Source organism: Pelobates fuscus, chromosome 1 (assembly GCF_036172605.1).
Source record: "Pelobates fuscus isolate aPelFus1 chromosome 1, aPelFus1.pri, whole genome shotgun sequence".
Classification (NCBI taxonomy): Eukaryota; Metazoa; Chordata; class Amphibia; order Anura; family Pelobatidae; genus Pelobates; species Pelobates fuscus.
Genome location: NC_086317.1, coordinates 158,078,553 through 158,105,775, shown reverse-complemented (window position 1 = coordinate 158,105,775; position 27,223 = coordinate 158,078,553). Strand labels below are relative to the sequence as shown.

Here is a 27,223-nt window from a genome sequence, read left to right as displayed (position 1 = left end):
CACCGGGTGTCCGCGTAGGATTTCCGCGAGGCCGGGGCTCGATGGCGTGAGGTAGGCCCCGTTTTTGCGTCTCCTCTTCTGTAGCCGTTGCGGCTGAAAAAAGGCATCGGGTGGTACAGCTGACTATGCTTGTGCCCGTGCGGTAAGTGGCAAGGCTGGATGGGCGCTAGAAAAGGTGATTTTGTCAGGATTGAGTTTGGGAATTTGGGAGCTAAACGAAATGGCGTCCGTTCAGGTCTGGTAGCAGGCTCCGCCCCCTTGTCTACTTTCTTTAATGTGGTTAACCGAATAAACTGTTTAATTGGAGATTTAGATAAGTTTAATTTTCAATACTGCAGAACAGGTGCCCAATGATTCCAGCGCCTAGGAATAATACAAGTGAATCTTAGAGATGATCAAATCTGTTCTGTATGCACATACTTCCTATTACCTGTACTTACATGGTTTTTCCCCCTGTTACTTACCTTCTGTAAATGAAGACTCGGGTTATTATTTTGGAGTCTCATGGTAGAATACACTTGTCCTGCCCTCGTTTACAATAGAGAAATGTACATAGCTAGACAGGTCAGTTTTATTTTGGCACCATTAGTTTCCACACAAAGTAGAAGTACTATATGTATATAGAATCGTATAAGTAATACTGGACAGGAAAAGGAGTGTATATCTTACCGCTGTGTGGTAGAAGCTACAGGATGTTTAAGTAAAGTTCAGTACTCACATGGCTAAAACTACTGTGCAACTATCTTGGACCAGGGCGCAAGTGTGGAATGTCAGGGACGTCCACTATTAGATAACATGTGTAAGAGATAAGTTTTAGTTTAGTAATTGGATGTAACCATTGGATGTAACCATAGTAATATAGCTGCGGAATACGTCATTTACAGTATATATTCTTTGTTTGGAAACTGACCAGTGCCTAGTACAACGTGTTCTTTATGATAAAGGTGCTGGGACTTTGCAAACTAATAAAGATCCTTTGTTCTTCAACGACCTGTGTCTGGAGTCCTTTGGAGTGTCCTTGTTTCATACCTGGCCCGAGTTGATTTAACAACCAAGCATCACCTCTTATTACCTACAAATGCTATTTATAAATGTTTATGGTTGCCCCAACCAAAATTTCTTCTGCTTGATGCCTCCAATCAGATTCTCTTTTTTTTTCTACAGTTGCATTTTAAACATTCTATATTTAGAATGCATGTAATGTATAGCTTTAGATTAAGATGCAGGCCAACTAATATCAGTTCCATCAAGCATGGAAAGCTGTGATATGCAGATAGTGTGATCACTGTCATCCAGGTTGGATGGAATTGATATTGATAATGAAGAATTGTAAATGTTAAAAAGCAAGTAAGCATTGGGTGCTACCTTGAAAAATGCAAAACAAAACACACACAGAGCTTTCAGCAGAAATATGGTAGTAATATTTAATTTATTAGGTACCAAAAAATTCAGCAGCAATGCAGACGTATTGTGATTCTTTTAAGAATTAGCTTTATTTAACTTCACCAAGCCTCATTCCCCAAACAATATTTTACTTACAGAGCAATGGGTCTTCTTGTGCCTTGGATTACACCATCTAGAACAGCCAAACCTTCATCCAATAGAAATAACAACTTTATTCCTTGGGATTGTAATGTCTCCACAATCTTCATGGCTCCGTAATTGCCTGAAATCTAGAATAAATCCAGTATAAGGTCTACAAAATGCCCTCTTATAAGCAGAAGACATTACAATAACAGGTACCAATTCCCTCCAGTGCCTTACAAGTATTCATACTCTACCTCTTCATCATGTCCAAATCCAATGTAGAAGGAGCGACGTGGTTTGTAGCCCCTCTTCAGGAGAAATTCAAGAGCCTGTAGAATCCCCTAAAGCAAAGAGAAAGGAAGCTTTACCTGAGCTCATTTAAAAACAGTAAGCATATAATAAACAAACCAGAATATAAGAAACTTTAAAATACTTATTGGTAGTCCATGGAACATTTGAAACGTCCATAAAACACAAACACATCCATAAAACAAAAATACATGAATTCAACTTCATTGTGTGAAAAACAATGGGAAAAGGGGTATTTCTACTTACTCAAAATATCCCAAAACATACATTTTATTTGAAAAAGTCTACATCAATACTGTGAATGGCCTGCAAACAGTCTAAAGGTTTTGTGTTTTGTTTTAGTTTTTACTGCTTTTTATTTTCATTTTTATTATTATGTGACACATACCGTGTTCACGAGTACACAGTTTAGTGCCTTACTATGCTTTTTCCTGCCGGTCGAAAGAGGTTACTTACCCACTTCATTCTCTGCTTCCCACCCACATGATAATACTTAGTTTTACTTGATGTACCAACTAAATGTGGGTCTTTCAGCCTCACTACTCTAGGTGATACTCTCCTCGCTTCCTCTTATAGTTAATGAGGCATCTACAGCTTCTCACACCCTCTAGTCAAACATGATCCAACCAGAATTTTATTTAGGAGTGAGCAGCTACGGACTTCTCTGTAGATATCAGGTTACTTTATTATATTTGTTTTCTTGTATTATTCTCAAAAATGTGCCAGTACATCTCATGCCACAATATTATATTTGTGAACAAGAAGCTTGAGGTTACTGTTGTGGCCCTACAAGCCTGTCTGTATTCTTATACACTTAAAAATAAAGATTGACAAAAAAAAAACAAAACTGTAGGGGGAAATAACCCTAATTGAATATGTTAGAATAATCTGTAAGGTATTAACTATGTGGTATAGAACACCGGATGTCATACATCGCATGAATGCTGTAATCTCTGAGGAATGCTGGAGCAGTTGTTCCACAATATGCTCCACATCTGGTTTCGTGCCTTGACATCTTCCCCTTTTGGAAGTTGATACAGACACCAACATACCATTTGAACCTTTTCCCATGCACCTACACCATACCAGTATGCCCCTAAAGGCATATAAGAAGTCCTTAACCAAGCACCTGCTTACAGCAGCAAGTCCCTGATAACTTATTGGAAGCACTCGCTTGTGTGACCCTCCAGCAATGGGTTGCTAGGAAGGAGGAAATCTACAAAATGGAGTCCCTAACTTCTGCTCTTCGGGGTATTCCCAACAACTCTACCGCAACCTGTACTTCTTGGCTAGATTACACTTACTGGGAGGGCACTAGGGCATGGATCCCACCCCACTCTCCCCTAATTTAGAGACTCTTTGAACTCAGATCTAGGTCCCTGCCCAGCCTATCTGACAGCTTGTTGGCAAACATGAAGTTGACTTGTGGAGATTGTATTTATTTATTTTTCACCCTCAATAACCCATCCTATCCCTTCTTCTCTTTTTCTCCTAACTGTAATGGCTTAAGTAGAATGCCTGATACAGGGATCGTATAGTACGTTTTCCAGCAGATAATATATGGTACTAATGTATGTTTTAGAAGGGCTCAATGAAAACTGTATGATTTGTTAACCTTTGACGCACACATATAATGTGAGAATTTTTATTTGGGTTTATATTTCTCAAATAGGTGACTGTAATGCACTGAGCACCTTCTCCATTTGTTTTTTCTAAATGGATACAATAGGCATCAAAACAACTAACTTAACTAGCAGTTTTAGTATGTAGATAATGCTCCTGCAGTCTCACTGCTCAATTCTCTGCCACTCAGGAGTTAAATCACTGTTTATGCAGACATAGCCACTCCTCCCTTGGTAGAAATTTGAGCAGTGAGACTACAGGGGCATGATCTATACACCATAATCACTTTGTTAATCTAAATTTGCTTGGTGCCTACAGTGTCTTCTTAAGGTGCATGTGTCACTATACTGGCTTGGAGTAAGCCCTGTTGCCTAAAGCTTTTTGATCTAAGTGAAATCATTGAAGAAAAAAAAAAAAAAGACACTAAAACTCACATACGTCTATATAGATGCACAGATACATTGGAGTATAAATCGCTGACATTGTGACATTTATTCATCTTCAGGGTAAACTCACACTATCAATCTTGCTGATGAAAATGAATTTCAAGCCTTTAAGTTACTGGATACTCTTACAGTCCCCAAAGGCCTCGGTCATCAGCATTCTAGATTTACTATAATTGCATTAATTTTATTTAGTGGATTGAGATAAAGTGCTATGAATCATTGATGGAGCTTTTTTCAAACTTACAATCACACAGTTTTTATCATCAATAGTTCCTCTTCCATAGATGTATCCATTAAGCTCCTCACCAGAGAATGGTGGCACCTCCCAGCCTTCGGGGGTTGCTGGAACCACATCAAAGTGAGCGAGAAGCATGTATGGCTGTAAATTGCTGTCTGAGCCTCGAACACTAAAAAGGTGACTGTAACCACCCACAACTTCATGTTGGATTAAACTGGAAGAGAAGACAAGAGGGAAGACTGGAAAGAAAACAAACAAAATTAATATACATTGTACCAAGTCTAAAAGATAAACTAATAAGAAAACGTAAAGTGAAAGGCAGAGATAAACCATTCAGTTGTTGATAAAGTACAAATTCCATAATCCTCCATCAACTAAATTTTTAGCACAGACTGGTGGTAGATTGGGGGGGGGGAGGGGAGAATGTAGTTTGTCTCCAGGTCAATGTACTTGTTATATATATATATATATATATATATACACATATACACACACACACACATACATACATACATATATATATATATAAACACGCCTAAAATTTGTCCAACACTATTAGTATACTAACACTATTAGTATATACAGTATCTCACAAAAGTGAATACACCCCTCACATTTTCGTAAATATTTTATTATATCTTTTCATGTGACAACACTGAAGAAATTACACTCTGCTACAATGCAAAGTAGTAAGTGTACAGCTTGTATAACAGTGTAAATTTGCTGTCCCCTCAAAGTAACTCAACACACAACTATAAATGTCTAAACAGTTGGCAACAAAAGTGAGTACACCCCTAAGTGGAAATGTCCAAATTGGGCCCAATAAGCCATTTTTCCTCCACGGTGTCATGTGACTTGTTAGTGTTACAAGGTTTTAGGTGTGAATGGGGAGCAGGTGTGTTAAATTTGGTTTATCGCTCTCACAATTGCTCATACTGGTCACTGAAAGTTCAACATGTCACCTCATGGCAAAGAACTCTCTGAGGATCTAAAAAAAAAAAAGAATTGTTGCTCTACATAAAGATGGCCTAGGCTATAAGAAGATTGCCAAGACCCTGAAACTGAGCTGCAGCATGCTGGGCAAGACCATACAGCGGTTTCACAGTACAGGTACCACTCAAAACAGGCCTCGCCATGGTTGACCAAAGAAGTTGAGTGCACGTGCTCAGCGTCATATACAGAAGTTGTCTTTGCATATTAGTTTGATGACAAAATGTCACCACAGATGTACGAGTGCTGCCAGCATTGCTGTAGAGTTGAAGGGGTGGAGGATCAGCCTGTCAGTGCTCAGACCATATGTCACACACTGCATCAAACAGGTCTGCATGGCTGTCATCCCTGAAGTAAATCTCTTCTAAAGATGATGCACAAGAAAGCCCGCAAACAGTTTGCTGAAGACAAGCAGACTAAGGACATAGATTACTAGAACCATGCCCTGTGGTCCTATGAGATCAAGATAAACTTATTTGCTTCAGATTGTGTCAAGCATGTGTGGCCGCAACCAGGTGAGGATTACAAAGACAAGTGTGTCTTGCCTACAGTCAAGCATAGTGGTGGGAATGTCATGGTCTGGGCGTGCATAAGGGCTGCTGGCTTCATTGTACGAACCATGAATGCCAACATGTACTGTGACATACTGAAGCAGAGAGTGATCCCCTCCCTTCGGAGACTGGTCCGCAGGGCAGTATTTCAACATGATAATGACCCCAAACACACCTCCAAGACGACCACTGCCTTGCTAAAGAAGCTGAAGGTAAAGGTGATGGACTGGCCAAGCATGTCTCCAGACCTAAACCCTATTGAGCATCTGTGGGGCATCCTCAAATGGAAGGTGGGGGAGCGCAAAATCTCTAACATCCACCAGCTCCCTGATGTTGTCATGGATGAGTGGAAGAGGACTTCAGTGGCAACCTGTGAAGCTCTGGTGAACTCCATGCACATGAGGGTTAAGGCAGTGCTGGAAAATAATGGTAGCCACACAAAATATTGACACTTTGGGCCCAATTTGGACATTTCCACTTAGGGGTGTACTCACTTTTGTTGCCAACAGTTTAGACATTAATGGCTGTGTGTTGAGTTATTTTGAGGGGACAACAAATTTACACTGTTATACAGGCTGTACACTTACTACTTTACATTGTAACAGAGTGTAATTTCTTCAGTGTTGTCACATGAAAACATATAATAAATTATTTACAAAAATGTGAGCGGTGTACTCACTTTTGTGAGATAATGTATATGTAAACACTCCTATACATTTAGCCTGCAAAGTGTACACCGAAGTACAACTGGACCAATATATTACAAATTGCATCATATATAATGTGTTGCTGCAATAATATAGTACACATTGTGTGGAAATCTTTTCACAAACCGGACTTTACATAGGACACAAGGCCATGCGTTTAGACTGGAAGAAAGAAGATTTCGTCTAAGGCAAAGGAACGTTTTTTTTTACTGTAAGAACAATCAGGATGTGGAATTCTTTGCCTGAAGAAGTGGTTTTATCAGAGTCCATACAGATGTTCAAACAGCGACTAGATGCATACTTGCAAACACAGGATATTCAAGGATATAATATTTCAATGTAGGGCAATAACTGCTTGATCCAAGGATAAATCTGACTGCCATTCTGGGGTCAAGAAGGAATTTTTTTCCTAGCTTGTTGCAAAATTGTGCTTCAAACTGGGTTTTTTTTGCCTTCTTTTGGATCAACAGCAAAAAAAAACAAATGTGAGGAAGGCTGAACTTGATGGACGCAAGTCTCTTTTCAGCTATGTAACTTTGTAACTAACTATGTAACATATATTATTATTATTATATTTATATAGCGCCAACAAATTCCATTGCACTTTACAATGGGTGGACTAACAAACATGTAATTGTAACCAGACAAGTTTGACACACAGAAACAGTGGGGATAAGGCCCTGCTCAATGAGCTTACATGCTAGAGCATGGGTCGTCAACCTGGTCCCTACCGCCCACTAGTGGGCGTTTCAGGATTCCAGGTGGGCGGTAGGGATTTTCTAATTTTGAGAGATTGGGTGGGTGGGCGGGCGCGAGCCAGCGGTACCCTTGCGTCTGGGTATCGCCATCACCACTTTCGCCCCGGCCCGCGCGGCAAACCACCTGGGCCGGATATGGAGGGGTCCATCGGGTGGCCCATGCTGTCAGGGCCACCTGATGGATGTGGATTGTGAGGCGGCCCGGTCAGCGCTGGGCGCTTTAACAGCGCGACCGGGCCCTCTGTGATTACATCACAGAGCTGGGAGGAAGTGACTGCACGTCACTCCTCCCAGCTAACACACAGACCGCGCGGGAGGAAGGAGTCAGAGTGGGAACTCTGACTCCCATCCAACTGAGCCACCACCGGACCCCAGGGAAAGTCACCCTCCTGCACCTGAAAGGTAGGAAACAGGAGGGTGACTAAAATATTTTGTGTGTGTTTGTTTGTGTATGTGTCTTTGTATGTATGTCTGTATGTGTGTGTGTGTGTGTGTGTGTATGTATGTATGTATGTGTGTCTGTATGTGTGCCTGACTGTCTGTATGTTTGTTCCAGCAAAGTTAACCCATGAGTAACTAACCATTTAAAAAATATGCAAGTCCCATCAAGTGCCCTCACCATGTTTATATGCATTATAGGCTCTTCTTGCCTGTTATTAGCTTCTGGGGCATAACAAGCCTGTCTGTAACAATGGTACTTACTTGCATTTTATGACCAAACCTAGTAATATTATCTCAAGCTAAAGTGTTCCACGCAGCATGTATAACCTATTGTTTTCTTTTATTTTACTACGCCTGTCTCTGTTAACTCTTGAATTTCTAATCTAAAAAAAAAAAAAGTGCAATGCATCTTGAAGCTGTCCCCAAAATGTCACCAATAATCTTCTACTGTAATAACCTGTGGTATTACTGACATATGTAATAAAAAATGCACTTTCAAAAATAAAGAATTAAAAAAAAAAAAAAGATAAATGTACGTACATTTATTTTTTTTAAAACACCCTCCTTTCGAAAAAACATTCCGCACTTGCGCGAAAACTGGTGGGCGGTAAGGAAATTTTTTCAACCAAAAAGATGCATTAGTGGGCGGTATGTAGAAAAAGGTTGACTACCACTGTGCTAGAGTGAGTAAAGTGACACAAAAGGTAAGGGAAGTAGATTAGTAGAATAGTATTCAATGAATACTTAGTGTGAGTTTTTTTGGAGCCAATAACAGTTTAATTGATATGCTTTTATGAAAAGTGAGTTTTTAAATGATTTTTTTATAGGAGTGGAGACTGGGTGAGCGTTTAGGGGAAAAGGGAGTTCCACAGGAATGGTGCAGCCCTAGAGAAGTCTTGAATACTATACTAATAATATTTGTGCCCGTATTTCTTTTTAAATGTTTATTGGTTACATCAAAGTATATGGCTGGATGCATTGAAAAAAATAACGAGAGACAGGTCAATAAACTATAGCATCAAACAAAGGGGCTTCAAATGAACAGTATAATTATAATATAAATAGGGGTGACTATATCACAAATTAAAACCAATAAAAACATAATTTCTCATGATTAACTTATCAAAAATAGCTGCAAAGATAACAGCGATAATAAAGTTCCAGTGGTCTCTCTTCAACAAGTATGTGTTCATTGTATATTCAGGGATAAGTAAAATTGGGAATTTTACAATCAAACAGGTCACCCAGAAAGGCCATAGGTACACATACACCCCTACTCTGGGTCCTGAGACTTCCCAATCAAGCTCCAGCTCACTAAGAGCTCCCTTCCTCCCCATCAGCCCTGCGGGAGTGGGACCCAGAGGGTGGGGGCACCTCCCTCAAAAAGATGATGTCATGGCAAAATAAACATAACAAATTGTATTTGGCAACGGATGGGTAAGGCCAAACTATATTACACAATGAAGCCACTGTAGAAAACAGAGAAGAGGGAAAAAATGAAAAAATAAAAAAATTAGTACCTTTGCGAATATATTGTCCAAACTCTGCCAAGGCTGTGGTGTTTTGTTCTGTTTCTGAGAACGATACAGTGGGGATGCGAATTGCACCTGTCACACATTTAAGAAAAAGGTCATAAATGGCTTCATTAAAAATATATACTTGAAATCAGCTGGTTTAGAGTTTTGCATAAGCAACATGTAATAATTAAAATCTTTTGGATTTACAATACTCAGGATTATTGACTAATTATTATTACTAATATTTATAAAGCGCCAACTAGTTCTGCAGCGCTGTACAATGGGTGGACTAACAAACACATATTTGTAATCAGACTAGTTGGATGCACAGGAACAGAGGGACTGAGAGCCCTGATCAATGAGCTTACATGTGAGAGGGAGTGGGGTATAGTGACTCAAAAGGTAAGGGTAGGGTAGAAAAGTGTGTTGCTAGGATATTATTTACTGAGGGCTTAGTGTTGTTTTAAGGACAGTTGCAGGAGAGGAACTAGGGTGCGGGGAGAGAAAGATGTTCACAGTTTGATTGATATGCTTTCCTAAAGAAGTACGTTTTCAAAGAGGGGAAGGGTGTTCCATTGGAATGGTGCAGCCCTAGAGGTTAGACGTAGGTCTCCGGCAGAGCGTAGGGACCTAGTCGGGACATATTTGTGTACTAGTGAATATATATATATATATGTCGGACCAGCATTGTTTAGAGATTTGTAAGCAAGTATTAGGATCTTAAACCGAGTCCTATATCTTACGGGAAGACAATGTAGGGACTGACAGAGGGGGAGGCGTGGGAGGTGCAGGTGGACAGGAAGATGAGCCTTGACGCATTCATTATAGACTGTAATGGGGCAAGTTGGGAACACGCAAGACCACTGAGAAGCGGATTACAGTAGTCAAAGCAAGAGAGGACAGCGGCATGGACAAGCACCATAGCCATATCAGACGTTAAACGCGTTTCGACATAACACACAACACCATGAATGACTAACATCTCCACCGAAACAGAAGTGGGCGGACGTTAAAAGTGCCGGTCACAATCCAGCTAATGGTGGATGTCAGGGGGCTGAGCTACATCATGGGGAAAGTACACCATGCACCTGAGGAAGACTGTCGAAACGCATTGTGTGTGGACTTTATTGATTTTATGAGGAAGGACTTATTGCTGAAGGCACCACCTTACTTGATGTAAGATTTTTTTTATGTGTGTTATATAAACAAACTAGATGTCTTTTTAATCTGGAGCCTTCTCTTATTCCTTTGTTGTGGAGAATATTTTTGCAAGACTGCATCCAGAATCAAGTTTACTCCTTTCATGCTGATTTACCAGAGCCAGTGTATCACATGCTCAGTAAAATGTGAGTTGGATGTATACAAGTACCTGCACTTGCACTCTATATCTTATACAGGCTGTACTGTCCTATATTAGCTATCTCTTCCAGCTACCCCTAAGAGGAAGCTATATAGGGTGTTTATACTGTATTTCTACTCACCAGATCACTGTACACATTTTTTGTGTTTTATCACTGTGTGTGCCACCCACTATATGTATTTATTATCTATTTTTTTGGGGGAAACATTAGATGATTGATTTCACAGTTGGGTTTGGATGCACCTATCTGTTTAGCGCCTACCTGCTTTGTTGCACTTTACTTTATGGTAAATAAAAAGGTAAATAAACGGTCAAAGCAATTGCACCTGTAGAATCAAGACAAACGTTTATATTGTTCTTTCTAAAAAATATTTTGGCAACAAATAAGAAGTATACATCCATAGATCTGGGCAAAACGACACTCCTGCTATTTCAATTAAAAAAACAACGGCGTCCCAACCACCCTATTTTACAAGTGTCAGGCTTACTGATTGTGATGGGGTTAGATCCACAGCATACCATCAGTTACTCACCTTTCAGTGCCTCTATGAGCTGTTCTCTTTCCCCCTGGCTCAGCTCAGCAGCCGGGGCCCCTTTTCCAAGCCGGACTCTCTTGATTTCTGCCAGGGTGTACGTCCTGATTAGCAGCAACGCCACTAACACTGCCACCCCAAGTGCGAACACCCCCAGCAGAGCTCCCAAGGAATTCCTCCAGCGAGCCTTCATGGTGACCCCAGTCAGTGTATTCCTCCCTGCAATAAATTGATCACTCCTACTGCCAACAGGATTGTGCACGGGCTCTATTCACCTGCAACAAACAGATTCAATCCCCGACATTCTGCGCAGAACAAATGGAACTGTCAGGAATCCACCCGTGGAAAGTAACAAGAATTCCATTTGTTAGTCGCAGTGGAGGGTGATTTGTGCAGTAGACTATCAGGCGGGGCAGGTCAACCCAGGGAATATACACTGACTGCTAAGGCTGTCTCTATGTGTGTCAGCAAACTGCTGGGACTCGTAGTAAAAACTGGGCTGTGAATTATTAGGGATTCAGTTTGTCTAATCTAGGGGTTACCAAGCAAAACAGTTTTTGAGGCAGAACTTTTCGTTCCAAAAAGGACTTTTGAGAATAAAGGACTTAAAATATATTTAAATAAAGTGACTATCGTACAATCTCTGACATTAAGTGCATTGTAACCTCCAAAACATTCCCATCCTAAAAGGGTCAAATCATTTCACCAGTTGGTACATGGAACCTCCATTCCCATATCGCTACATTGCAGCCAGAGAAATCAAGCCATTAGAAGCTGTTTCCTTGGAACGGTAACACGTCACTTCCGGGTGTACCAAGTTGGCGTCAATGACAGTCGCCTGCAGGCTATTACCAACAATGGTCTGACGGAGTTATCGCGAGATTCTGAGACTGTGTGTAATCTCGCGGGGCTGCGTGTCCCGGTGTTCTGTCACAGTCATTGTTGTTGTAGTGGTGGTGTTGTGTAGGAGGTATCAGGTCCCCGTGTTCTCTAGCAATGCTCCGACTCCGCTGTAAAACCCGGGAGGGCAGCCAGCTCCTGCAAGGCCTGACCGCGCTCTCCAGTATCCGGGAGCTGAAGGACAGCATCGCCGGGGTTACTGGGATTGTGGGCCCCCGGCAGCGGGTCATGGTGGGCTTCCCCCCTGAAAACCTGGACCTCAGCAACGTGGATGGCACCCTGGGAGAATTGCCCATCAAATCCGGTGAGGAGCTCTCCCTGACACCCCCCTATGGGGAGAGGGAGGGAGGGAAACCGTGTCCCAGCATACAGGGCATCCTATACAAAGTAAAGACCCCCTCCCTAGGTCATTTACTGTACCTGGCTCATAGTGCTAGTGTACTTATAGTACCAGGTTTAGCCATCACTGTTTCTAGGTCAACCCCCACCCAGTAAGAATAACTAGACAATGGGTGCACACTGTCCATGGTTTCTGCTGAATCACCAAGGCCTATGTACAATCTTTTTTTGGGGGGGAGGAAGGGGGGCAATGTTAACCATCATTCATTTTTTCTCTTTTTCATACTGATATTATTGTATCATCAAGGCCTTCACTTATTAAAAAAAACAAATATGTATACATACATCTGTATGCTCTGTTAGTGGTATATCTACATTAAAGCAATAATAGCTGATTTTTAATTAAAAACTCAGATTGCAATGAGTTAACAAACAGAAGACAAATTACAAAAAACAGCTCATTTTAAAATACAAGGCTATGGTCGTTTATCTGTTTTAGCCTCATTTTTGTTATCTGGGTTTAAGTTAATTACAGTTCAGAGTTAATTTAGGGAATAATGATAGGTTATAGTTGAAAACAATACGTTTTCCAACTTCTTTTCAAGGGATCTTTGATGTTCCTACCCCAACCAACGACATGTTCTCACAATGTTTTCCCCACTACTTTCCTTGAAAACTAGAATAGAGGTACTTCTAATATGTTTTTCACTTTTGGAACAGAACCTGGTTATGAATTAAGTTAAATTATCTTTAGAAAACAGGTAAGAGAACAATTAGTTCTGATTTGAAAGGATGCCATGGATAGACAGAGAGAGCTAAAGTTTATTACCATGACTACTGTCCATAGACAGAATTGATACTAATAATGCAGTCCTGTGACTGAGTATGGGGAAAGAGTAGGGAGTGGAGCATTTCTGTTGTGAAACTGCTCCAAAACCACAAATAGATTGTCTTACGAATGGAAAGACAATATTAATGCATCTGTCTGCCTTGCTCTTATCCTTTCAGCAGCTGCAAGTGTCATCTGACTTAAGACAATAAATGCATAAATATTATTTTAATTGTTTCTGCATATTTGACTAGAAAAGTATTCAATTTCGCTTTAACATTTGTAGGTGACACACTTATTGTTGAAGAGGATAAAAGTAAGCAAAATACAGCACTTCCACCAGTCTCCAAGCCTCTAACCGGGATCAAAATGGAGCGTCGTGTCGTTCCAGCTGATAACTCCTGTCTCTTCACCAGTGTTTACTATGTTGTGGAAGGTGGCATATACGACCCCGCATGTGCACATGAAATGCGCAATCTTATTGCTGATATTGTGTCCAGTGACCCATCGAATTACTGTGAGGCAGTGCTAGGTAAAACCAATGAGGAATATTGTGCATGGATACGGAGAGGCGATACATGGGGTGGTGCCATCGAAATTTCCATACTTTCCAAATTTTTCCAGTGTGAAATATGTGTGGTCGATACGCAAACTGTGAGGATAGATCGCTTTGGTGAAGATGCTGGTTATACTAAAAGGGTCATGCTCATCTATGATGGCATTCACTACGATCCATTGCAACGACAATTCCCTGAACGCGATGTGCCCGCCATGACAATATTTTCAACTATGGATGATGAAGCACTAGTGCAGGCCCTGGAGCTGGCAGATGATGCAAGGAAAAAGAGACAGTTCACAGATGTAAACAGATTTGCTTTGCGCTGTATGGTGTGTCAGAAAGGTTTAACTGGGCAGGCGGCTGCTAGAGATCATGCTAAGGAGACTGGACACACCAACTTTGGGGAGGTATAATCTCTTTTTGCTGACCATGTTTAAATTGGTTCAAACTACCTCAAAAAATGCTGAACCAAGGTCGAAAATAACATGTTTCTTTCCAAATGGCTCAGAGTGTCATCTTTAAAGCTTATAACACAGAAAACCTTAAATCCAGTTGCCGACTTCACCACCATTAGCCTCTAAGAACACATTCATTACAGTTGGGCTTATCCACCCCTTTGGCAAAAAAGGGTTTAATCCTGACTGTATTCTTTGATGCTGCAGTGTAATATATTATTTATATATGATCTATTGTAGAGTATTTATTAATGGATATGTTGGGCAATAGTGCCCAGACAATATTTGCATGATTTGGTATTTCAATCATTGAATATCACTCCCAAACTATGTGCACATAATAATCTCTTCAATTGTCCTTCACCTGTAGAACTTTACTTTTTACTAAGTTATATAAATGCCAATACCATCTGTAAATGAAAGCGGTGCATGTGAGATTTGCCTCTGTAGATTTGGTACACTGATAAACATTTTATAAATTTGGAAATCCGTATAAAATACATAGAAGTAGTACAATATAAAATGTCAAGAATTCATAGTTAATTATACATTTAACTCCACAATAGCTGAATTAGAAAATTATCAGCCAGTTATGTTTCCAGTTTGGCTATATTGAAGCTTTGGTTTTTATTCCCCATAATTAATGTTTAGGGGGTACCTGTCACTTCTCTGGAATTTACACCATTGAATAAGACTTCGAAAATCCCTTATAACTTTGTATTAAGCTATTTTTCATGAGATGATCTATTTTCTTTTAATTTTAGATCACAGATTTAGCAAATTGCATCATAATCCAGTTTAATTAGGCAAAGATTACAAATGAAGAAACATATAGAACATTTTAATTCCTATACTGAATTCCAGGTACAAAATAGCTTAAAATAGGATTGACAGTGATCTAAGATGGATCCACTTAGTTGTAGGATAAAGATCTACGGAATTCTACATATAATTATTAATTTTTTTTTTATATACGTAAATTTATTCTTAAAATTACTGGGAAGTGGCAGTTCCTCTTTAAATGAATAACCATGTCGGTTTCCTAACCTCAATTTGTCAGGAAGCCTATGCTAAAGTGTTTGTAGAATAGCATATGGGGCTGACATAAATCAAACATGGATTCTGATAAAATCTCAATCTTTTGATCTAACACTAAAGTAAGCTTTATCAAGTACTGATTGTGAATGTTAGTCCATAATGTGGTAGCTCACATTTTTTTTTGTTTATTTTAAAGCTCAGTATTTATTTCACACACAGTTGGCTTTTGGTTTTTAAGATACTACCCTCTCCTTATGTTCTATTTATTTATTTTTATTTTTTTCATGTATCCTATCAATTTTAACTGAAACCAATTGTTGAAAGGGCAATGAGCAACATTAAATCGGTTTCATATTTTGTTTTGTGGGGGTAGCATTTGTTTGGGGTCTTAGAAACCACACATCATGATACACTGATCTGATTTTGTAGCAATGTCTAGCATTAGATAAGCCATGTGTACCTCTGTATGTTTTAAATGAATGTTGTTTGAGGAGTTAAATATGCTTGTGTCCCTTTGTGACACTGCCAAATGCAAATTAAATGTTCTCTTATGAAACCTAGTCTATATATGGTGATAGTGTCTCACAGTGGACTATGAGAACCCTCCTTAGAATAATCATGCCTATAAATTGCATAGCATAAAGTGTGAGTAGGTGTGTGGTTTGTTTGGTTTTTTTTTCCACTTTTTTTTTTTTTTCTTCCTGGGATAATGGAACTTGCTCATGCAACCAAATTAAGTACTAAAGCATTTTAGCATTTCTTCAGATGCTTATAAAAATTGCCCTCATAAATCAATATTCATTATTTAGCATTTACCTACGGTACTTTGTTTTCAGGACAAACTTTATACACCACTTGTTGCGACTAGCTCTTTGAGTGGCAGATAAAAATAATCTTCAATCAATTGCTGCAAATAATTTTCATGTGCTTTCACACAGGACAGCAGTTTTAGGAGGATATAGGGTTTGTTTTTGAAGATGATTTGCAACTTTGAGCCTTAATTGCTACATGATAGTCCTCCAATATATTGCCATACTCTAAAGTGCTCTTTCAATAAGAAACTATGTAATGTACTTGACCTTGGAATACTTGGAACATTATCTTCTCATAAGTCTGTACAGATTCTCTGTGTGCAAACATCTTTTTGCTGTTAACTCTGTGTTGTCCTGTTTTTTTGTTTTTGCACCAGATGGTACTTAAAATAGCAGACACATCTAGAACAATACCTTGTTTATATAGCACATTCTTTGTTTGTTTTCAATGTGCCCATCACTGAAAGTATTATATTGACCATTTTGCTGCTGTTGGAAGCACTTCTGGCAATACAATGATGCCTAAAAAGGGTAAGCAGAAATTGACTGTTCAAAAGTTAGAATATGACTTGTACAATCAAAGCCTAAGCTTTATTGATTTATCATGCTACATTATCATTTGCCTTTTGTGATACAGGATGGCTGCATACTTGAATACTTATTGAAATTGTTGGCTACTTATTTATTTTTTACTATACACTACTGACATTGCAATTCATTTATGCTGCACACAGAGATCAGAAATGTTCTATTGAATGTGAGCAGAATGAATCAGATTTAAAAAAAAAAGTACTGTCTTTTAAATAGACAGTAAACCTTTTAAAAGCTTGAAATTATGTATTCATCAAATGTTTCTTTTATAGATTTACTGTTCTTTTTTAAAAGACAAACTAAAACCAGCATCCTTGTTCACAAAGAACTGAATAAAGGGTGTATCAAAATGCTACCAATATAAATTCTCTATACAGTGTTAAATTCCATTAAACCTTTCAATAAGCTATATTTATTAAGAACTTTGTATCAGTATTGTTTACAATTAGTATCTTTTCAGAAGTTTGCAAATAGCCAGATTTTAGGGGTATAGCTGTTAAATAAAAGTTTCAATGCCACTTTTTTACAATGCAAATTTATACAGGTATTTTCAAGATGGTGCTTTCTACTTGCCACATTTGAAATTTGCACTGCAATTAAACAGTCTGTCTCTCTTTTTGCATAATGATGAAATACAGATGTGGGGTTTTTGGTATTGACACATATTTTGCTCATTAATTTGCCGTGGTTGACCAAAGTTCACATTGGTAGATGGAAACTGCACTCAAAAATGTGAAGATTTTATCTATGAAAGATGCTGGTGACTCTTGTATGATAAGTTAGGAAAATGAGCCATGTGATGTGAAGCCAACTTTTAACCCAAATATTTAATTTTATAGCATGTTACACAGCTTGTTGGTGAGTGCTCTAATGCCCGTTACAAAACAGTGTCTGTTACATACAGGTTCAGCTGAGCTTTTAATCTTTTTGACGTTGATTAGATAAGCACCATGAAACTTGGATTTAATCTACAAATAATTGGAAATAAACAAAAGCTAATGCACCCACTCTACCTGGTAAAGTTATCTTGACATTACTATTTAATTTCTTGCACTGTTAAAAAAAAAAAAAAATAGATTTTTCTTGAATACCACTAGGTTTAAGGGAAAGTACTCAAAAGGGCATCTTTATGTGAGGCTGGGTCACACTGGCATAAACATACATTGCATGTCTGAAGCCAGTCTACTGGCCAATTATTTCTTTGCTTTTTGTTTAGGATTCTACATCAGTCAACTCTATGGATTTACCTTAATTGAGCATTCTGGGATAAAACATTTTTTTTTTTTTTTTTTTTTTTTAAACGATGCGTATACTGTTTAAATGTGCAGTTTTTATTACTTTTTAAAAACAAAGCCTTTTTCCCTGAATAGCTCTGGCTAGGCCTTGTCAATATTTTTAACCAGCTTATTGTAAGAAGCTGATTCAAGATCAGTCAACATAAAGTTAATGATTCTCTATGAGAAACCGATATGAATCTTTTTTACAGGGAGGCATAGGAGACTCTGCAAAGCGATATAACACATACAATCACGGGGGCAACTCTATTAAAGAGGTTGATGCCATTCTCCTTCAAAATGAGACCAACATTTGCTGTATGCAATTAGTAGCAGTACGGTTTTCAAATGAAACTTCCACTATCATGACCTCTCGCTCATCCATTATTATGACTGGCAATTCAGTTTAAGATAGGTAGTAGTAACAATCACATGCAGCAAATGTGCCAACCTCTGGTAATCTGTCAAACTGTTTAAAACTTTTGCTGTTTTGGAGTGTCTTACTCGTCTGAGTTGCTTGAGCAACTGCACATCAAAGCAGCTGTTCAGCAAAGTTTTTTTAGAGAGTTTTTAAAGAGTCTTCTGCTCAATCAGTTTGTTATTTAACATAAACAAAAGGGATGGTAGCCCAAGACTTCTTGCCCCATTAGTATTCCAATAAGTTGTCATGGATATGGTATTTAGAATGCTTCTTTAAGTATCAAATGATCTAGAAATGCATGGTTTGATCAGGAAATTGTATCTCCTTTACAGTTTTTATATTGCCTGTGAGATATTAGCGTTTGGTTTCTAAACAGCATTATGCAAGTCTCACTCGGAAAGATTCAGAAAATATAGTCTGAAATCAATTTATGACTTTATCTAAGGTGCTGCTGGAACTGTTACTGCTTGCCATTTTTGACGAGACACAGAAAAATGCAATTGATTGTGTGTATGATTTTATCTTTTGTTTAAAGAAAATAAAAACACAATGAGATTTATCAATCTGACTTTTTTACTGACCAAATATCTTGTTTGGTTCTTTTGTATGTGGAATAGACTAAAATGACGGGAGCTCTGGCATAGTCAGAATTATTAGAATTGATAAAATTGTAAATATGTGCAAACATGGGTTCTGATAAAAAAAAATATACACGAATCAGAAAGGTACTTGTAAGGAGAGTTTATTGGACACACAGACACACTAATACATGCATAAGCATACAGATATATGGATGCACACAAACATACTGACAGTGTGTGTCTGGCACTGGATATTTGTCAGTGTGTTTAGAATGTTTATTTGGGAGAATGTAGGGGGGGATCTGCATGTCGTCTTGATGTGTGTAGTTTTGTAATGGTTATGGCTGTGAGTTTGGGTTGACTGTCGGGGTAGGGGGTGATTGTGAAGAATGACTGTGAATGTGTTTAGGGAGCCTGCGTTGGTGACCTGTCTTCCCATACAGTATTGTATAGCTCCCCCCCACCCCTGCTTACTCTCTTGTTTTTCTATATAGAAGTGAAATGCTTGTGGTGGAGTTGTAGGACTACCTGCGTGTATACAATTTAGCAATCACAATTCAAACTATCCACCCACATGTCTTTACAATATATTTCAAATACTGCACAGAGCAGGATAGTATTAAACTTATATAAATAAAACACGAACACAAATTAAACAAAAGGTAAACATAGATTCGAGCAGAGTCCACCACACAACATCGACCGTACTGTGTGTCAAGATACATAGGTCTAGTGCAAAAACAGGTCTAAAGGGATCAATCTGCCCAGGTCTCACCATACTAACTAGTGGACTTGTGGAAACAATCGTGCCAAAGCTCCCAATGTACTGTAGGAGAATCTGGAGAGGACATACTGCACCAAGTCGTACTGTCATTAGCCCCTTAAGGACCAAACTTCTGGAATAAAAGGGAATCATGACGTGTCAGGCACGTCATGTGTCCTTAAGGGGTTAAACCCATTAATCTCCAATCATCAGAGTATGAGGGTTAGTGGACTTCCAGGCTCTGGCTATAGATTATTGGGCTACAATGATTATATTTAACCATAAATTAATAACCTAATCGGAAATATGTTGGAACGGGATAAACCGGAAATACTATGAGGCTTTGCAACCAAAATTGTACCGGAGACCAAAATTGTTAAATACTAGATCAAACCCGAAAGATATGACAGTTCCCACCTCATTGGGACACCTCCAACAATCTGAGGAAACAGGGTAAATTTTATGTAAACAAAACAATGGTAAGTACCAACGTAAAAGTAATTTTATAGTGCATTTCTGGTTATACATTTGGAACACAATAGCGTCCCTAAAGACATGTCACGCATAAAGAACAAACCTATAAAATTTTATTTTGGTTGTATCTTATTTCCCAACATTTGGCGATCATACACCACTTTCCAAACAATTTATGCTGGAAGCAGTGTTGAGAACCTGGACTTTTCTCCACTGCTGGTGGATGTGTCCAAACCATTACAGCAGTGCTCGGTAGAATACTGGATTGACCTTCTCCTCTAGACCCGAGGGCAATACTTTTATCTAAGCCACTAGACTCCTTCAAATTTATAACTGATGTATCTTTCTGTTAAAATATTGATTGCATTTCTAAAATGTTTGACATTTTAAAATGAAAAATAAAGAATCTTAAATAGGTGTAAGCTTGGGCTTGACCTTGTGTGTGCATTGCAATATCATTCATTTCCTGTAGACAAGAAAGACCACCCAGGTGCAGCAATATGTTAGGGAGAAAAAGTTATTTACTTTCCTCAAAATCTAGGCTGTAACAAAGGATTCCTCGGATCCTCACAAACCAATATATGAAACAAGATACACCTAGATAAAACAAAAGCAGAGAACACTCATAGGGAAACACCGTTTAGTGTATGTGTCCCTGCTATAGATGTTTTACACTCACAAAATAAAGGAGTAATTAAAGCCCATCAGGTATCTTTAGATCTTGAAGTGTAATTCCTCAGGAGTACATGCAGAAGAAAGAAGAACTGGACATAGTGTGAAATCTTAATTGTATAAAAAAATCACATTTAATTGAAAAACTTACAAGAAGTTAGAAGTAAAAATGCTCATCAAAGATTAAATTCCTCCCTCTGGGATGATAAATGGAAGGAGCAGGTTGCAGGATTTATCAAGCAGCTCTACGCGTTTCGTCTATATATTAGACTTCATCAGGAGAAGTAACAATAAAACATATAAAACAATAAAATACAAATACATCAATAAAAGTCCAGTATCTTCTGTCTTCTTATATAGGTCCTCTGTCAAATTCCGCGCCAAAAATCTGCCAATCTGTAAGTCCCATAGCAGCTGTTGTAGATCTTCTCAAATTCAAGTCCGTCTATGGACTTCCGTATTGTCACTGTGGAACGTACGTGCGTTTCACCCACCCGGAAGAGGTCCTCCCTTTTCGACGCATCTCTAAATACGTCATCTCTCCGCGGCTGGAACGCACATGCGTTCCACCCCAGCCGCGGCCGAAAGGTGTAAATGGAGAAGGGAGAGAAAAAGTATATAAATACATCGATTGACATAAATTAAACAGTTGACATCAATAAAAAGGCATAAGTAAATCCCCCATCACTAGTTCAAACGTTAATAATGTATAGGTATACTCAATGAGATTTACACATAATCCAAATGGTATATGAAGTAAAAAAGTACATAAAGAATCATGGGGATGATACAAGGGAGGGATACTGGAATATGCAAACTGAAAATATATATTAATGATGAGAGAAAAGGAAACACAAATAAGATAAACAACAATGAAAAATAAATGAAAATAAATAAAATGTGAATAAAATGTAAATATAAATAAAAATAAAAGTAAAAATAAAAATATAAATAATAATTAAAAATCAAAATCAAAAATTAAGAATAAGAAAAAATAATAATATGAAAAAATATGAGAATTAGAGAAAACAAATGAAGTCAAAATCCACATTCAACCCATAGGGTTGAAGTGTTCTAAGTTTGTGAATCCAGTATCCCTCTCTTTGTCTAAGTCTCGTAGTGATATCTCCTCCTCTTACACCAAGAGATACTTGTTCTATGACCACCCAAGAAAGGTTGTGTGAATAAAATTGCAAACACCCATTACAGTGTACTGGTACAGAATAATTTTTTAATTTTTTTCTGATATTATTTTTGTGTTCTAGAAAACGGGTTTTGGCTGGTCTCCCCGTTCTCCCCACATACTGTGCACCACATTCACATGAGAGGAGGTACACAACATGCGAGGAGGAACAGGTGACTCTTCCCTGAATGAGAAAAGTCTCTTTAGTGGTGAAACTGGAGAAAGAGCGTGTATGAGGTGGTAATCCTCTGCACGCTTTACTTGAACCACAAGTATAGAATCCTCTGTTATTCTCTATTTTTCTATTAATTTTATTCTGAAAGTGACTAGGTGTTAAATATGTAGACAAACTCTTGCCTTTCCTATAAACAATTTGAGGATATTCAGGTAGTTGTGGACCTATAAATTTGTCATATTTTAAAATATTCCAATGCTTTTTGAAAATGTTATTAATAGCAAAGGCCTTAGAATTATATTGAGTATGAAATGAGAACTCAAAACGCTTATTAGAATTGTTTACCAGTTTAACCTTATCCGCCAAAAGATTTCCTCTATCAGTGTTTTTAACCCTTTCCACCTCTCTATCAAGTGTTTCCTTCTCATAACCCTTTTCGATGAATTTATTAGTCAAGATGGCAGCCTGTTCTAGATATACATCTTGATTAGAACAGTTTCTTCGTAATCGAGTATACTGGCTTTTAGGTACTCCTGACAGCCATCTAGGGTGATGCCCACTTGTGGACTCAATATAGCTATTTGTGTCCGTGGGTTTGAAGTATGTTTTAGTAAAGATTTGGCCTCCTTGGGCCGAGATAGTCAAATCCACGAAATGAATGTTAGTGGAAGCTGGATCCTGGGCTTGGGTTCAGGGTGGGTGAAGGACAGTGAGTCCCCAGCCAAGCTGTGGCGGCTAAGGAGCTACGGTGCTTATGGTGTCTGGTGTAGTGTTTAAAGTACTCCAGGCTACTGGGAAGCCGCGATTGGCGGAGGCACCCAGTCTGGCTGCCAGGCGGTCCGTCACAATGCTTTTAAGGATTAAAAAGGAACACAGAAAATTGTGATTCCTTTAGAAATGGCTATATGTACTGGATCTCATAGTATACAGTTAGCCTATGGTGACCACTTATATTTGGGGGTATCATGGTAGGAGCTTAATTTAAATTCATTTTAAGAAAATGAGACAAATAAATTCTGGTCACCCTCCTGATATTGTATTCTGAAAGTCACAAATATTAGGGAATGAGACAGTTGAGCACATAAAAGTGCTCTGTTACTTAATCAACCCCCACCACATTGTGTCAAACTATGAAGCAGTGTCTGTGCTTCAAGATAATGACTCAAGTTGCATGCCAATTCCTGATGATTCCTTGATGATCATGCACATTTCAGGTGCACAAGAATGATGGCTTAGTCAAACATTTGCATGTACCTCTCCTTTCCTTGACCTTGTTTTTTGACTATTCTCTTGTCTGTTTGGAGTTAAGCACAGCCCTAAGGACCAGTAATGCACTTCCTATCCTCTGATAATATATATTAGGTGTTGATTAAAGTACTGTATAGTTGAACACCTGCATCATGACACACAAAAAACGCACACATATATAGATATATTTATAGATAGATGTATATAGACGCACTCACAAATAAATACACACAAGTTATGTTATTTCCCTCTCTTTTCTCAGAAAGAATAAAACGCTTTTTGTTATCCCTAGTGTCTTGTTTTGGGGAAGTGAAACAAAAACATGCGTCTGAGCATACCCAATGGTTTGTAATCACAGGCAGTCTTCTATTTGGAGTTCAGAGGAAAAGACAACTTTTTGCACTATCCTGTGCCTTTGTCAAGTCTTGGGAAGTGACTAAACAACTAGTTGACAGAGACGAAACTATAACCTCATTTCACTTGCTGTCTATGTGGTGAACTGAGTTACTGACGGTAATGTATTGCCACAAAACCCGCACTACAGTTTCTGGGTGCCAGCAGCGTGAAGTAAATGCACTGTTCGCACTTGTGAGGCATTTGAAACCTCGGGTCCTGGCACTGTAACCCTCTTGCAATGCACCAAGGGTGATCCTGCTTCCACCCTCTATATCATAGCTTGGAAATGAATTTTTATTTGTGATTAAATTATACCATTGTCACGAAAACAACTTTATCTTAATGAAGCAGTTTTGGGGTATAGAGACTGCCTCGGAAGTCTCACTGCTCAGTTTTCTGCAGTTTAGAAGTTAAATCACTTTTGTTTCTGTTTATGTAGCCCAAGCCACACCTCCCCTGGCTGTGACTCACACAACCTGCATGGAAAAAAGTTTTATTTTCAATTAGATGTTAACTTACTTTAGACGTATTTACCTCATGCTCTATAAATTGAACTTTGTTCACATACAGGAGGCTTCTGCAAGGTATAGCAAGCTATTAACAGAGCAGAAGATAGGGAATTCTAAATTAAAAAGAATTGGCAATAAATAAATATGTGTAAACATAAGAAGTGTTCTTCAGGAAATAGGTCTATACTCAGAGCTATTTCAGATCATTTGGCTCAAGTAGGTTAGCACAAAATGGAGGAGAAATATTTTGGATGTTCTTAATTTATATGTATAAAACTCAACTGTTCCCAAAATCCAGAGCTTAGTGAATAACCCCACTTCTGCCCCTCTAAATATTGATAATGGCTAGATTATAAAAACCTACCTGAAACTTAAGCCAATGATTAGTTCTCACTGGTTGTGGTTTTATTTTAGAGTCATCTATTTATTACTCTTATTTAGGGTTCTGGGCCAAAATAGCTACTCTGGTAAGAAAAAAGAAAAGAATTGGAGAAATCTTAAAATGTATAGCTTGGCATACAATTTTCCTTGTCAGTTCTCCACAATCCTCTGACTGTATCGGTCTCAATTACCTTGATTTTGCAACTCTGCATGTAACCCTGTCAGTCACCTGATCTGATCTGTCGTTTATGCAAGAATTCTGTGTGTTTTACCAAGATTACCTTTTGCCTTTTGATATGGATTTGTTTGCTCTTGACATTGTAATGGTTCGGAATCTTTGCACTTGTTTCAGAGTTTAAAGAGATAGACCTGCCCAGGTCAATTCTCAGAACATTTTTTTTTCTTGTCTGGAAGAACAAAAATCAATAGAAATAAATAAAAATCAAGGCACATAGTGAAGAAATGTGAAACTGGCTTTATTGTAATATGCAAAACTTTAAAATCTACACATCTGACGCGTTTCGTCCATAATGTACAAAGAACTCACTTAATCATAGACAAATATAAACCCTATTTACCTTTCCCTATATCCTCTAGGTAAATCAATATCTGCCCCAAAACAACGGGTGGGTACCATTTAGCATCCATACGGTGGACTTAACCCTTCACACTCTAAACACATAGTGAAAACTAGCCAAAATAACCATATACTTTAAACTGTTACAATTTATATAATGGAGGGAAATAAATTACATTAAAGGAACGCTATAATCACTCAGACCACTCCATGTCCAGGCAGTGGTCTGAATGCAGTGGTCGTGTCATTTCAACCCTGCATTGGAAAACATTGCAGTTTTTAGAAATGTCATCCTGGAAATGTCACTTTTTGGCCTCTCATCCAATCTAATGAGAAGCACTGGGACAAGAAGTTAATGCGTGGCAATCATCACGCACATCCAAATCAAATGCTTCCAAAGTCCTGTAACTAAATCAAACTTAGTTATGAGTCTCAGGAAGACAGCCACTACAGGTGTGTAGCCCTGCATTCAAAATATTGCGGTATCTACTAAAAGACAATGTTTTAGATTGCATGACTAAAACGCCAGGGGTACTGTAGCAACACACTTAACTGAGATCAAGTGACCTGGGTGCCTATAGTGTTCCTTTAAATGTAATAACCAGGTTAGAATCCAGCTTACAGTTCACTAATGAAGCATGCGTGGGATAGGCATAAGGCTATCCTAACTATAAGATAAGCCCAGGGACTAATGAAAGTATTTAGAAAATTGGGCAGACTAGATGGGCCGAATGGTTCTTATCTGCCGTCACATTCTATGTTTCTATGTTTCTATGTGTCTACTAATGTCTCCACTGAATCTTAACCATTTTGACAAGATATATTTTTGGAATTAATAAGGAGTAGGACGTTACTTTTTACTTTGATTGTGATATACATATAGGTCTATATGATTAAGAAGTATTTGTATACAGATTTTGTAACTTGAATATATTTATACTTATTACTAGTACTTGATTCTCTTTTTGTAACATATATTTACAGGAAACCTATAGTCCGGAAAATAATAATTTTGGCACTGTAGGGTCCCATAGAGAAGCAATGGATTGGAGGTAGGGATCGACCGATTATCGGTTTTACCGATATAATCGGCCGATATTCGGTATTTTCGGCAATATCGGTATCGGCCAATAGGGATACCGATATTGCCGATAATACTTCCCAGGACCGCCAGGCTCATTACAAGCCCGGCGGTCCTGGTGGGGGCGGGCAGCAAGCGTTTACTCACCTCCCAGCAGCTCCTCCAGCTCCCCAGTGTAAATCTCGCGAGACCCGCGGCCAGCTCTCACGGTCTCTCGAGATTAACACATGGGAGCTGGAGGAGCTGCTGGGAGGTGAGTAAACGCTTGCTGCCCCTCCTCCCACAGCTAAGCCAATGCCACTGGACCACCAGGGATTAACATATCCCCCCTCCCTGGCAAGGCAACAAGCAGGGAGGGGGACAACAAGAAACTAATAATAATAATTAAATATATATATATATAAAAAAAATTAATATAAAAATAAAAAAAATAATTTAATAAAAAATGCCCCCTCACACATACACTCTTATTATACACATGCACTACACAAACACACTGTGTATATAATTCAGTGTGTTTGTATAGTGTGTGTATAATAATGTAGTGTGTTTGTATAGTGTGTGTTTATAATAATGCAGTGTGTGTTTGTATAGTGTGTGTGTATAATGCACACTACACAAACACACTGCATTATAAACACACACACACACACTATACAAACACACACTGCATTATATACACACACACACTATACAAACACACACTGCATTATATACACACACACTACAAACACACTGCATTATATACACACATTATACAAACACACTGCATTATACACACACTATACAAACACTGCATTATATAAACACTGCATTATATACACAGTGTGTTTGTGTAGTGTGTTTATATAATTCAGTGTCTTTGTGTAGTGTGTTTATATAATTCAGTGTGTGTTTGTGTAGTGTGTTTATATAATGCACACTACACACACACTCTGCATTATATACATACACTATACATTATA

General features: G+C 38.4%; 2 protein-coding genes across 3 annotated transcripts in view; one reads left to right on the top strand and one right to left on the bottom strand.

The window, feature by feature from the left end:
* LOC134608397 (N-fatty-acyl-amino acid synthase/hydrolase PM20D1-like) overlaps positions 1 to 11,819 on the bottom strand; it is an 81,200-nt gene extending 69,381 nt beyond the window's left edge. For both annotated transcript variants that reach the window (XR_010090740.1, XM_063451188.1), the window contains exons 1-5: positions 11,001 to 11,819; positions 9,111 to 9,197; positions 4,150 to 4,382; positions 1,782 to 1,868; positions 1,540 to 1,673 (exon numbers count right to left, since the gene is read on the bottom strand). Coding sequence is in view for 1 of the 2 variants with exons in the window: in XM_063451188.1 (XP_063307258.1) it covers positions 1,540 to 1,673; positions 1,782 to 1,868; positions 4,150 to 4,382; positions 9,111 to 9,197; positions 11,001 to 11,193 (734 nt within the window). In the remaining variant the exon portion in view is untranslated. The remainder of the gene's footprint in view (positions 1 to 1,539; positions 1,674 to 1,781; positions 1,869 to 4,149; positions 4,383 to 9,110; positions 9,198 to 11,000) is intronic.
* A 92-nt stretch (positions 11,820 to 11,911) lies between these two features.
* Positions 11,912 to 15,200, top strand: YOD1 (YOD1 deubiquitinase). The gene is made up of 2 exons (XM_063451205.1): positions 11,912 to 12,204; positions 13,355 to 15,200. Exons 1-2 carry the CDS (start codon positions 11,997 to 11,999, stop codon positions 14,038 to 14,040), a joined length of 894 nt encoding a protein of 297 aa, XP_063307275.1. The 5' UTR covers positions 11,912 to 11,996; the 3' UTR covers positions 14,041 to 15,200.
* Positions 15,201 to 27,223: the final 12,023 nt, after the last annotated feature.